At 50.6% G+C, this 14,088-nt stretch overlaps 1 protein-coding gene across 2 annotated transcripts in view; it reads right to left on the reverse strand.

Annotated features, from left to right (window-relative positions):
* Window positions 1-14,088, reverse strand: part of LOC110506132 (spermatogenesis-associated protein 5-like protein 1) — a 56,441-nt gene that overhangs the window by 27,939 nt on the left and 14,414 nt on the right. For both annotated transcript variants that reach the window (XM_036964132.1, XM_036964133.1), the window contains exons 5-7: window positions 1,082-1,267; window positions 765-923; window positions 97-306 (exon numbers count right to left, since the gene is read on the reverse strand). In XM_036964132.1, coding sequence (XP_036820027.1) covers window positions 97-306; window positions 765-923; window positions 1,082-1,267 — 555 coding nt within the window. The remainder of the gene's footprint in view (window positions 1-96; window positions 307-764; window positions 924-1,081; window positions 1,268-14,088) is intronic.

Genomic DNA, 14,088 nt, shown 5'->3' on the forward strand with positions numbered 1-14,088 from the left:
CAAAGTTGAACTGCTTCAGAAAATGTCTAACACTGCATGCTAGTACAAGAACAATAGGAACATTCAGTTAAGACGAGGGGCTCTCCAAACCCCTACCTGAGCCAGGGCCTTCTCCGAATCTCCTACAAATGGAGAGTAGAGGTCAGCCCCGCTGACTGACAGGAAGGAGCAATGGGAGGAGGTAGCTGCAGCCCTGACCAGGGTGGTCTTAGCACAGCCTGGGGGACCGTACAGCAACACCCCCCGGGGACGGGACAGACCCAGACGCACAAACGCCTCCGGGTAACGCATTGGCCACTCTATACTCTACAAGGAGGGACCAGAAACAGAGGACAGGAAGTCAGGAAGTCTCAAATGACACCCTATTCACCTTACTCTCTAGTGCACTACTTTGGAGCAGAGCTGTGTATCTGTTAATCAAATCAAATGTATTTATATAGCACTTCGTACATCAGCTGATATCTCAAAGTGCTGTACAGAAACCCAGCCTAAAACCCCAAACAGCAAAAACTCCCTAGAAAGGCCAAAACCTAGGAAGAAACCTAGAGAGGAACCAGGCTATGTGGGGTGGCCAGTCCTCTTCTGGCTGTGCCGGGTGGAGATTAGAACAGAACATGGCCAAGATGTTCAAATGTTCATAAATGACCAGCATGGTCGAATAATAATAAGGCAGAACAGTTGAAACTGGAGCAGCAGCCTGCTGCTCATCAGTGTTGGTCGAATGAATGAATGCTGCTGTTTTCCCAGTATAGTTCCACCAGTACCTGTTGTAGTTTGACTTTGACTTCCTCCAGGCCTCCTATCTGTTCCCAGGAGACGGCTGGGAGGTCTGTCCGTCCCAGACTGCCTCTCAGACAGGATGGACGGACAGTCTTCAGGGCAGACAGGAAGTGTTCCATGGTGATAGCCTGCTCCCCTGAACCCTGACAACATACACAACACACAGCAGGAGTCAATAATGTTAAGACTATCTCAATGACAATAACCTAGATAGAAGTTAGAACAGGTGTGTGTGTGTGTGGATGATCCGGCTCAAAGGACCAATATGAGCTGACTTTACAGTGTGTGTGTCTATGCTTACCGGTGTGTTGTGTCGTATAGCCAGCATGGCAGCCTCACGGCAGAGAGCACTGAGGTCAGCACCCACATATCCTGTAGTCCTCTGGGCCAGCTCTGCCCAGTCCACACTGACACACACTGGCATGGCCTGGCACAGCACTGACAGGATGGACAACCGCTGCTGTGCTGTGGGGGCACCGATAACCACCTGGACAACAGAGAGAGAGAGAGGAAACATTACAGACAGGATGGATAACTACTGCTGTGCTGTGGGGGCACCGATAACCACCTGGACAACAGAGAGAGAGAGAGGAAACATAACAGACAGGATGGATAACTACTGCTGTGCTGTGGGGGCACCGATAACCACCTGGACAACAGAGAGAGAGGAAACATAACAGACACGATGGATAACTACTGCTGTGCTGTGGGGGCACCGATAACCACCTGGACAACAGAGAGAGAGAGGAAACATAACAGACAGGATGGATAACTACTGCTGTGCTGTGGGGGCACTGATAACCACCTGGACAACAGAGAGAGAGGAAACATAACAGACAGGATGGATAACTACTGCTGTGCTGTGGGGGCACTGATAACCACCTGGACAACAGAGAGAGAGAGAGGAAACATTACAGACACGATGGATAACTACTGCTGTGCTGTGGGGGCACTGATAACCACCTGGACAACAGAGAGAGAGAGAGGAAACATAACAGACAGGATGGATAACTACTGCTGTGCTGTGGGGGCACCGATAACCAACTGGACAACAGAGAGAGGAAACATAACAGACAGGATGGACAACTACTGCTGTGCTGTGGGGGCACCGATAACCACCTGGACGACAGAGAGAGAGAGGAAACATTACAGACAGGATGGATAACTACTGCTGTGCTGTGGGGGCACCGATAACCACCTGGACAACAGAGAGAGAGAGAGGAAACATAACAGACAGGATGGATAACTACTGCTGTGCTGTGGGGGCACCGATAACCACCTGGACGACAGAGAGAGAGAGGAAACATTACAGACAGGATGGATAACTACTGCTGTGCTGTGGGGGCACCGATAACCACCTGGACAACAGAGAGAGAGAGAGGAAACATAACAGACAGGATGGATAACTACTGCTGTGCTGTGGGGGCACCGATAACCACCTGGACAACAGAGAGAGAGAGAGGAAACATAACAGACAGGATGGATAACTACTGCTGTGCTGTGGGGGCACCGATAACCACCTGGACAACAGAGAGAGAGAGAGAGGAAACATAACAGACAGGATGGACAACTACTGCTGTGCTGTGGGGGCACCGATAACCACCTGGACAACAGAGAGAGAGAGGAAACATAACAGACAGGATGGATAACTACTGCTGTGCTGTGGGGGCACCGATAACCACCTGGACAACAGAGAGAGAGAGAGAGGAAACATAACAGACAGGATGGATAACTACTGCTGTGCTGTGGGGGCACCGATAACCACCTGGACAACAGAGAGGGAGAGAGAGGAAACATAACAGACAGGATGGATAACTACTGCTGTGCTGTGGGGGCACCGATAACCACCTGGACAACAGAGAGAGAGAGAGGAAACATTACAGACAGGATGGATAACTACTGCTGTGCTGTGGGGGCACCGATAACCACCTGGACAACAGAGAGAGAGGAAACATAACAGACAGGATGGATAACTACTGCTGTGCTGTGGGGGCACCGATAACCACCTGGACAACAGAGAGAGAGAGAGAGGAAACATAACAGACAGGATGGATAACTACTGCTGTGCTGTGGGGGCATCGATAACCACCTGGACAACAGAGAGAGAGAGAGGAAACATTACAGACAGGATGGATAACTACTGCTGTGCTGTGGGGGCACCGATAACCACCTGGACAACAGAGAGAGAGAGGAAACATAACAGACACGATGGATAACTACTGCTGTGCTGTGGGGGCACCGATAACCACCTGGACAACAGAGAGAGGAAACATAACAGACAGGATGGATAACTACTGCTGTGCTGTGGGGGCACCGATAACCAACTGGACAACAGAGAGAGAAAGGAAACATAACAGACAGGATGGATAACTACTGCTGTGCTGTGGGGGCACCGATAACCAACTGGACAACAGAGAGAGAGAGAGGAAACATTACAGACAGGATGGATAACTACTGCTGTGCTGTGGGGGCACCGATAACCAACTGGACAACAGAGAGAGAGAGGAAACATAACAGACAGGATGGATAACTACTGCTGTGCTGTGGGGGCACCGATAACCACCTGGACAACAGAGAGAGAGAGAGAGGAAACATAACAGACAGGATGGATAACTACTGCTGTGCTGTGGGGGCACCGATAACCACCTGGACAACAGAGAGAGAGAGGAAACATAACAGACAGGATGGATAACTACTGCTGTGCTGTGGGGGCACCGATAACCACCTGGACAACAGAGAGAGGAAACATAACAGACAGGATGGATAACTACTGCTGTGCTGTGGGGGCACCGATAACCACCTGGACAACAGAGAGGGAGAGAGAGGAAACATAACAGACAGGATGGATAACTACTGCTGTGCTGTGGGGGCACCGATAACCACCTGGACAACAGAGAGAGAGAGAGGAAACATAACAGACAGGATGGATAACTACTGCTGTGCTGTGGGGGCACCGATAACCACCTGGACAACAGAGAGAGAGGAAACATAACAGACAGGATGGATAACTACTGCTGTGCTGTGGGGGCACCGATAACCACCTGGACAACAGAGAGAGAGGAAACATAACAGACAGGATGGATAACTACTGCTGTGCTGTGGGGGCACCGATAACCACCTGGACAACAGAGAGAGAGGAAACATAACAGACAGGATGGATAACTACTGCTGTGCTGTGGGGGCACCGATAACCAACTGGACAACAGAGAGGGAGAGAGAGGAACAATAACAGACAGGATGGATAACTACTGCTGTGCTGTGGGGGCACCGATAACCACCTGGACAACAGAGAGAGAGAGAGGAAACATAACAGACAGGAAGGATAACTACTGCTGTGCTGTGGGTGCACCGATAACCAACTGGACAACAGAGAGAGAGGAAACATAACAGACAGGATGGATAACTACTGCTGTGCTGTGGGGGCACCGATAACCAACTGGACAACAGAGAGAGAGAGGAAACATAACAGACAGGATGGATAACTACTGCTGTGCTGTGGGGGCACCGATAACCACCTGGACAACAGAGAGAGAGAGAGAGGAAACATAACAGACAGGATGGATAACTACTGCTGTGCTGTGGGGGCACCGATAACCACCTGGACAACAGAGAGAGAGAGGAAACATAACAGACAGGATGGATAACTACTGCTGTGCTGTGGGGGCACCGATAACCACCTGGACAACAGAGAGAGAGAGAGGAAACATAACAGACAGGATGGATAACTACTGCTGTGCTGTGGGGGCACCGATAACCACCTGGACAACAGAGAGAGAGAGGAAACATTACAGACAGGATGGATAACTACTGCTGTGCTGTGGGGGCACCGATAACCACCTGGACAACAGAGAGAGAGGAAACATAACAGACAGGATGGATAACTACTGCTGTGCTGTAGGGGCACTGATAACCACCTGGACAACAGAGAGAGAGAGAGGAAACATTACAGACACGATGGATAACTACTGCTGTGCTGTGGGGGCACCGATAACCAACTGGACAACAGAGAGAGAGAGGAAACATAACAGACAGGATGGATAACTACTGCTGTGCTGTGGGGGCACCGATAACCACCTGGACAACAGAGAGAGAGAGAGAGGAAACATAACAGACAGGATGGATAACTACTGCTGTGCTGTGGGGGCACCGATAACCACCTGGACAACAGAGAGAGAGAGGAAACATAACAGACAGGATGGATAACTACTGCTGTGCTGTGGGGGCACCGATAACCACCTGGACAACAGAGAGAGGAAACATAACAGACAGGATGGATAACTACTGCTGTGCTGTGGGGGCACCGATAACCACCTGGACAACAGAGAGGGAGAGAGAGGAAACATAACAGACAGGATGGATAACTACTGCTGTGCTGTGGGGGCACCGATAACCACCTGGACAACAGAGAGAGAGAGAGGAAACATAACAGACAGGATGGATAACTACTGCTGTGCTGTGGGGGCACCGATAACCACCTGGACAACAGAGAGAGAGGAAACATAACAGACAGGATGGATAACTACTGCTGTGCTGTGGGGGCACCGATAACCACCTGGACAACAGAGAGAGAGGAAACATAACAGACAGGATGGATAACTACTGCTGTGCTGTGGGGGCACCGATAACCACCTGGACAACAGAGAGAGAGGAAACATAACAGACAGGATGGATAACTACTGCTGTGCTGTGGGGGCACCGATAACCAACTGGACAACAGAGAGGGAGAGAGAGGAACAATAACAGACAGGATGGATAACTACTGCTGTGCTGTGGGGGCACCGATAACCACCTGGACAACAGAGAGAGAGAGAGGAAACATAACAGACAGGAAGGATAACTACTGCTGTGCTGTGGGTGCACCGATAACCAACTGGACAACAGAGAGAGAGGAAACATAACAGACAGGATGGATAACTACTGCTGTGCTGTGGGGGCACCGATAACCAACTGGACAACAGAGAGAGAGAGGAAACATAACAGACAGGATGGATAACTACTGCTGTGCTGTGGGGGCACCGATAACCACCTGGACAACAGAGAGAGAGAGAGAGGAAACATAACAGACAGGATGGATAACTACTGCTGTGCTGTGGGGGCACCGATAACCACCTGGACAACAGAGAGAGAGAGGAAACATAACAGACAGGATGGATAACTACTGCTGTGCTGTGGGGGCACCGATAACCACCTGGACAACAGAGAGAGAGAGAGGAAACATAACAGACAGGATGGATAACTACTGCTGTGCTGTGGGGGCACCGATAACCACCTGGACAACAGAGAGAGAGAGAGGAAACATAACAGACAGGATGGATAACTACTGCTGTGCTGTGGGGGCACTGATAACCACCTGGACAACAGAGAGAGAGAGGAAACATTACAGACAGGATGGATAACTACTGCTGTGCTGTGGGGGCACCGATAACCACCTGGACAACAGAGAGAGAGGAAACATAACAGACAGGATGGATAACTACTGCTGTGCTGTAGGGGCACTGATAACCACCTGGACAACAGAGAGAGAGAGAGGAAACATTACAGACACGATGGATAACTACTGCTGTGCTGTGGGGGCACTGATAACCACCTGGACAACAGAGAGAGAGAGAGGAAACATAACAGACAGGATGGATAACTACTGCTGTGCTGTGGGGGCACCGATAACCAACTGGACAACAGAGAGAGGAAACATAACAGACAGGATGGATAACTACTGCTGTGCTGTGGGGGCACCGATAACCACCTGGACAACAGAGAGAGAGGAAACATAACAGACAGGATGGACAACTACTGCTGTGCTGTGGGGGCACCGATAACCACCTGGACAACAGAGAGGGAGAGAGAGGAAACATTACAGACAGGATGGACAACTACTGCTGTGCTGTGGGGGCACCGATAACCACCTGGACGACAGAGAGAGAGAGGAAACATTACAGACAGGATGGATAACTACTGCTGTGCTGTGGGGGCACCGATAACAACCTGGACAACAGAGAGAGAGAGAGGAAACATAACAGACAGGATGGATAACTACTGCTGTGCTGTGGGGGCACCGATAACCACCTGGACAACAGAGAGAGAGAGAGAGAGGAAACATAACAGACAGGATGGATAACTACTGCTGTGCTGTGGGGGCATCGATAACCACCTGGACAACAGAGAGAGAGAGAGGAAACATTACAGACAGGATGGATAACTACTGCTGCGCTGTGGGGGCACCGATAACCAACTGGACAACAGAGAGAGAGAGGAAACATAACAGACACGATGGATAACTACTGCTGTGCTGTGGGGGCACCGATAACCACCTGGACAACAGAGAGAGGAAACATAACAGACAGGATGGATAACTACTGCTGTGCTGTGGGGGCACCGATAACCACCTGGACAACAGAGAGAGAGAGGAAACATAACAGACAGGATGGATAACTACTGCTGTGCTGTGGGGGCACCGATAACCACCTGGACAACAGAGAGAGGAAACATAACAGACAGGATGGATAACTACTGCTGTGCTGTGGGGGCACCGATAACCACCTGGACAACAGAGAGGGAGAGAGAGGAAACATAATAGACAGGATGGATAACTACTGCTGTGCTGTGGGGGCACCGATAACCACCTGGACAACAGAGAGAGAGAGAGGAAACATAACAGACAGGATGGATAACTACTGCTGTGCTGTGGGGGCACCGATAACCACCTGGACAACAGAGAGAGAGGAAACATAAGACAGGATGGATAACTACTGCTGTGCTGTGGGGGCACCGATAACCACCTGGACAACAGAGAGAGAGGAAACATAACAGACAGGATGGATAACTACTGCTGTGCTGTGGGGGCACCGATAACCACCTGGACAACAGAGAGAGAGGAAACATAAAACAGACAGGATGGATAACTACTGCTGTGCTGTGGGGGCACCGATAACCAACTGGACAACAGAGAGGGAGAGAGAGGAACCATAACAGACAGGATGGATAACTACTGCTGTGCTGTGGGGGCACCGATAACCACCTGGACAACAGAGAGAGAGAGAGGAAACATAACAGACAGGATGGATAACTACTGCTGTGCTGTGGGGGCACCGATAACCAACTGGACAACAGAGAGAGGAAACATAACAGACAGGATGGATAACTACTGCTGTGCTGTGGGGGCACCGATAACCACCTGGACAACAGAGAGAGAGGAAACATAACAGACAGGATGGACAACTACTGCTGTGCTGTGGGGGCACCGATAACCACCTGGACAACAGAGAGGGAGAGAGAGGAAACATTACAGACAGGATGGACAACTACTGCTGTGCTGTGGGGGCACCGATAACCACCTGGACGACAGAGAGAGAGAGGAAACATTACAGACAGGATGGATAACTACTGCTGTGCTGTGGGGGCACCGATAACAACCTGGACAACAGAGAGAGAGAGAGGAAACATAACAGACAGGATGGATAACTACTGCTGTGCTGTGGGGGCACCGATAACCACCTGGACAACAGAGAGAGAGAGAGAGGAAACATAACAGACAGGATGGATAACTACTGCTGTGCTGTGGGGGCATCGATAACCACCTGGACAACAGAGAGAGAGAGAGGAAACATTACAGACAGGATGGATAACTACTGCTGTGCTGTGGGGGCACCGATAACCACCTGGACAACAGAGAGAGGAAACATAACAGACAGGATGGATAACTACTGCTGTGCTGTGGGGGCACCGATAACCACCTGGACAACAGAGAGGGAGAGAGAGGAAACATAACAGACAGGATGGATAACTACTGCTGTGCTGTGGGGGCACCGATAACCACCTGGACAACAGAGAGAGAGGAAACATAACAGACAGGATGGATAACTACTGCTGTGCTGTGGGGGCACCGATAACCACCTGGACAACAGAGAGAGAGAGAGAGGAAACATAACAGACAGGATGGATAACTACTGCTGCGCTGTGGGGGCACCGATAACCACCTGGACAACAGAGAGAGAGAGGAAACATAACAGACACGATGGATAACTACTGCTGTGCTGTGGGGGCACCGATAACCACCTGGACAACAGAGAGAGGAAACATAACAGACAGGATGGATAACTACTGCTGTGCTGTGGGGGCACCGATAACCACCTGGACAACAGAGAGAGAGAGGAAACATAACAGACAGGATGGATAACTACTGCTGTGCTGTGGGGGCACCGATAACCACCTGGACAACAGAGAGAGGAAACATAACAGACAGGATGGATAACTACTGCTGTGCTGTGGGGGCACCGATAACCACCTGGACAACAGAGAGGGAGAGAGAGGAAACATAACAGACAGGATGGATAACTACTGCTGTGCTGTGGGGGCACCGATAACCACCTGGACAACAGAGAGAGAGAGAGGAAACATAACAGACAGGATGGATAACTACTGCTGTGCTGTGGGGGCACCGATAACCAGCTGGACAACAGAGAGAGAGGAAACATAACAGACAGGATGGATAACTACTGCTGTGCTGTGGGGGCACCGATAACCACCTGGACAACAGAGAGGGAGAGAGAGGAAACATAACAGACAGGATGGATAACTACTGCTGTGCTGTGGGGGCACCGATAACCACCTGGACAACAGAGAGAGAGGAAACATAACAGACACGATGGATAACTACTGCTGTGCTGTGGGGGCACCGATAACCACCTGGACAACAGAGAGAGAGAGAGGAAACATAACAGACAGGATGGATAACTACTGCTGTGCTGTGGGGGCACCGATAACCACCTGGACAACAGAGAGAGAGGAAACATAACAGACAGGATGGATAACTACTGCTGTGCTGTGGGGGCACCGATAACCAACTGGACAACAGAGAGGGAGAGAGAGGAACCATAACAGACAGGATGGATAACTACTGCTGTGCTGTGGGGGCACCGATAACCACCTGGACAACAGAGAGAGAGAGAGGAAACATAACAGACAGGATGGATAACTACTGCTGTGCTGTGGGGGCACCGATAACCAACTGGACAACAGAGAGAGGAAACATAACAGACAGGATGGATAACTACTGCTGTGCTGTGGGGGCACCGATAACCACCTGGACAACAGAGAGAGAGAGGAAACATAACAGACAGGATGGATAACTACTGCTGTGCTGTGGGGGCACCGATAACCACCTGGACAACAGAGAGAGAGGAAACATAACAGACAGGATGGATAACTACTGCTGTGCTGTGGGGGCACCGATAACCAACTGGACAACAGAGAGAGAGAGGAAACATAACAGACAGGATGGATAACTACTGCTGTGCTGTGGGGGCACCGATAACCACCTGGACAACAGAGAGAGAGAGAGAGGAAACATAACAGACAGGATGGATAACTACTGCTGTGCTGTGGGGGCACCGATAACCACCTGGACAACACAGAGAGAGAGAGGAAACATTACAGACACGATGGATAACTACTGCTGTGCTGTGGGGGCACTGATAACCACCTGGACAACAGAGAGAGAGAGAGGAAACATAACAGACAGGATGGATAACTACTGCTGTGCTGTGGGGGCACCGATAACCAACTGGACAACAGAGAGAGGAAACATAACAGACAGGATGGATAACTACTGCTGTGCTGTGGGGGCACCGATAACCACCTGGACAACAGAGAGAGAGGAAACATAACAGACAGGATGGACAACTACTGCTGTGCTGTGGGGGCACCGATAACCACCTGGACAACAGAGAGGGAGAGAGAGGAAACATTACAGACAGGATGGACAACTACTGCTGTGCTGTGGGGGCACCGATAACCACCTGGACGACAGAGAGAGAGAGAGGAAACATTACAGACAGGATGGATAACTACTGCTGTGCTGTGGGGGCACCGATAACAACCTGGACAACAGAGAGAGAGAGAGGAAACATAACAGACAGGATGGATAACTACTGCTGTGCTGTGGGGGCACCGATAACCACCTGGACAACAGAGAGAGAGAGAGAGAGGAAACATAACAGACAGGATGGATAACTACTGCTGTGCTGTGGGGGCATCGATAACCACCTGGACAACAGAGAGAGAGAGAGGAAACATTACAGACAGGATGGATAACTACTGCTGCGCTGTGGGGGCACCGATAACCAACTGGACAACAGAGAGAGAGAGGAAACATAACAGACACGATGGATAACTACTGCTGTGCTGTGGGGGCACCGATAACCACCTGGACAACAGAGAGAGGAAACATAACAGACAGGATGGATAACTACTGCTGTGCTGTGGGGGCACCGATAACCACCTGGACAACAGAGAGAGAGAGGAAACATAACAGACAGGATGGATAACTACTGCTGTGCTGTGGGGGCACCGATAACCACCTGGACAACAGAGAGAGGAAACATAACAGACAGGATGGATAACTACTGCTGTGCTGTGGGGGCACCGATAACCACCTGGACAACAGAGAGGGAGAGAGAGGAAACATAATAGACAGGATGGATAACTACTGCTGTGCTGTGGGGGCACCGATAACCACCTGGACAACAGAGAGAGAGAGAGGAAACATAACAGACAGGATGGATAACTACTGCTGTGCTGTGGGGGCACCGATAACCACCTGGACAACAGAGAGAGAGGAAACATAACAGACAGGATGGATAACTACTGCTGTGCTGTGGGGGCACCGATAACCACCTGGACAACAGAGAGAGAGGAAACATAAAACAGACAGGATGGATAACTACTGCTGTGCTGTGGGGGCACCGATAACCAACTGGACAACAGAGAGGGAGAGAGAGGAACCATAACAGACAGGATGGATAACTACTGCTGTGCTGTGGGGGCACCGATAACCACCTGGACAACAGAGAGAGAGAGAGGAAACATAACAGACAGGATGGATAACTACTGCTGTGCTGTGGGGGCACCGATAACCAACTGGACAACAGAGAGAGGAAACATAACAGACAGGATGGATAACTACTGCTGTGCTGTGGGGGCACCGATAACCACCTGGACAACAGAGAGAGAGGAAACATAACAGACAGGATGGACAACTACTGCTGTGCTGTGGGGGCACCGATAACCACCTGGACAACAGAGAGGGAGAGAGAGGAAACATTACAGACAGGATGGACAACTACTGCTGTGCTGTGGGGGCACCGATAACCACCTGGACGACAGAGAGAGAGAGGAAACATTACAGACAGGATGGATAACTACTGCTGTGCTGTGGGGGCACCGATAACAACCTGGACAACAGAGAGAGAGAGAGGAAACATAACAGACAGGATGGATAACTACTGCTGTGCTGTGGGGGCACCGATAACCACCTGGACAACAGAGAGAGAGAGAGAGGAAACATAACAGACAGGATGGATAACTACTGCTGTGCTGTGGGGGCATCGATAACCACCTGGACAACAGAGAGAGAGAGAGGAAACATTACAGACAGGATGGATAACTACTGCTGTGCTGTGGGGGCACCGATAACCACCTGGACAACAGAGAGAGGAAACATAACAGACAGGATGGATAACTACTGCTGTGCTGTGGGGGCACCGATAACCACCTGGACAACAGAGAGGGAGAGAGAGGAAACATAACAGACAGGATGGATAACTACTGCTGTGCTGTGGGGGCACCGATAACCACCTGGACAACAGAGAGAGAGGAAACATAACAGACAGGATGGATAACTACTGCTGTGCTGTGGGGGCACCGATAACCACCTGGACAACAGAGAGAGAGAGAGAGGAAACATAACAGACAGGATGGATAACTACTGCTGCGCTGTGGGGGCACCGATAACCACCTGGACAACAGAGAGAGAGAGGAAACATAACAGACACGATGGATAACTACTGCTGTGCTGTGGGGGCACCGATAACCACCTGGACAACAGAGAGAGGAAACATAACAGACAGGATGGATAACTACTGCTGTGCTGTGGGGGCACCGATAACCACCTGGACAACAGAGAGAGAGAGGAAACATAACAGACAGGATGGATAACTACTGCTGTGCTGTGGGGGCACCGATAACCACCTGGACAACAGAGAGAGGAAACATAACAGACAGGATGGATAACTACTGCTGTGCTGTGGGGGCACCGATAACCACCTGGACAACAGAGAGGGAGAGAGAGGAAACATAACAGACAGGATGGATAACTACTGCTGTGCTGTGGGGGCACCGATAACCACCTGGACAACAGAGAGAGAGAGAGGAAACATAACAGACAGGATGGATAACTACTGCTGTGCTGTGGGGGCACCGATAACCAGCTGGACAACAGAGAGAGAGGAAACATAACAGACAGGATGGATAACTACTGCTGTGCTGTGGGGGCACCGATAACCACCTGGACAACAGAGAGGGAGAGAGAGGAAACATAACAGACAGGATGGATAACTACTGCTGTGCTGTGGGGGCACCGATAACCACCTGGACAACAGAGAGAGAGGAAACATAACAGACACGATGGATAACTACTGCTGTGCTGTGGGGGCACCGATAACCACCTGGACAACAGAGAGAGAGAGAGGAAACATAACAGACAGGATGGATAACTACTGCTGTGCTGTGGGGGCACCGATAACCACCTGGACAACAGAGAGAGAGGAAACATAACAGACAGGATGGATAACTACTGCTGTGCTGTGGGGGCACCGATAACCAACTGGACAACAGAGAGGGAGAGAGAGGAACCATAACAGACAGGATGGATAACTACTGCTGTGCTGTGGGGGCACCGATAACCACCTGGACAACAGAGAGAGAGAGAGGAAACATAACAGACAGGATGGATAACTACTGCTGTGCTGTGGGGGCACCGATAACCAACTGGACAACAGAGAGAGGAAACATAACAGACAGGATGGATAACTACTGCTGTGCTGTGGGGGCACCGATAACCACCTGGACAACAGAGAGAGAGAGGAAACATAACAGACAGGATGGATAACTACTGCTGTGCTGTGGGGGCACCGATAACCACCTGGACAACAGAGAGAGAGGAAACATAACAGACAGGATGGATAACTACTGCTGTGCTGTGGGGGCACCGATAACCAACTGGACAACAGAGAGAGAGAGGAAACATAACAGACAGGATGGATAACTACTGCTGTGCTGTGGGGGCACCGATAACCACCTGGACAACAGAGAGAGAGAGAGAGGAAACATAACAGACAGGATGGATAACTACTGCTGTGCTGTGGGGGCACCGATAACCACCTGGACAACAGAGAGAGAGGAAACATTACAGACAGGATGGATAACTACTGCTGTGCTGTGGGGGCACCGATAACCACCTGGACAACACAGAGA

Source organism: Oncorhynchus mykiss, chromosome 26 (genome assembly GCF_013265735.2).
Source record: "Oncorhynchus mykiss isolate Arlee chromosome 26, USDA_OmykA_1.1, whole genome shotgun sequence".
Taxonomy (NCBI): Eukaryota; Metazoa; Chordata; class Actinopteri; order Salmoniformes; family Salmonidae; genus Oncorhynchus; species Oncorhynchus mykiss.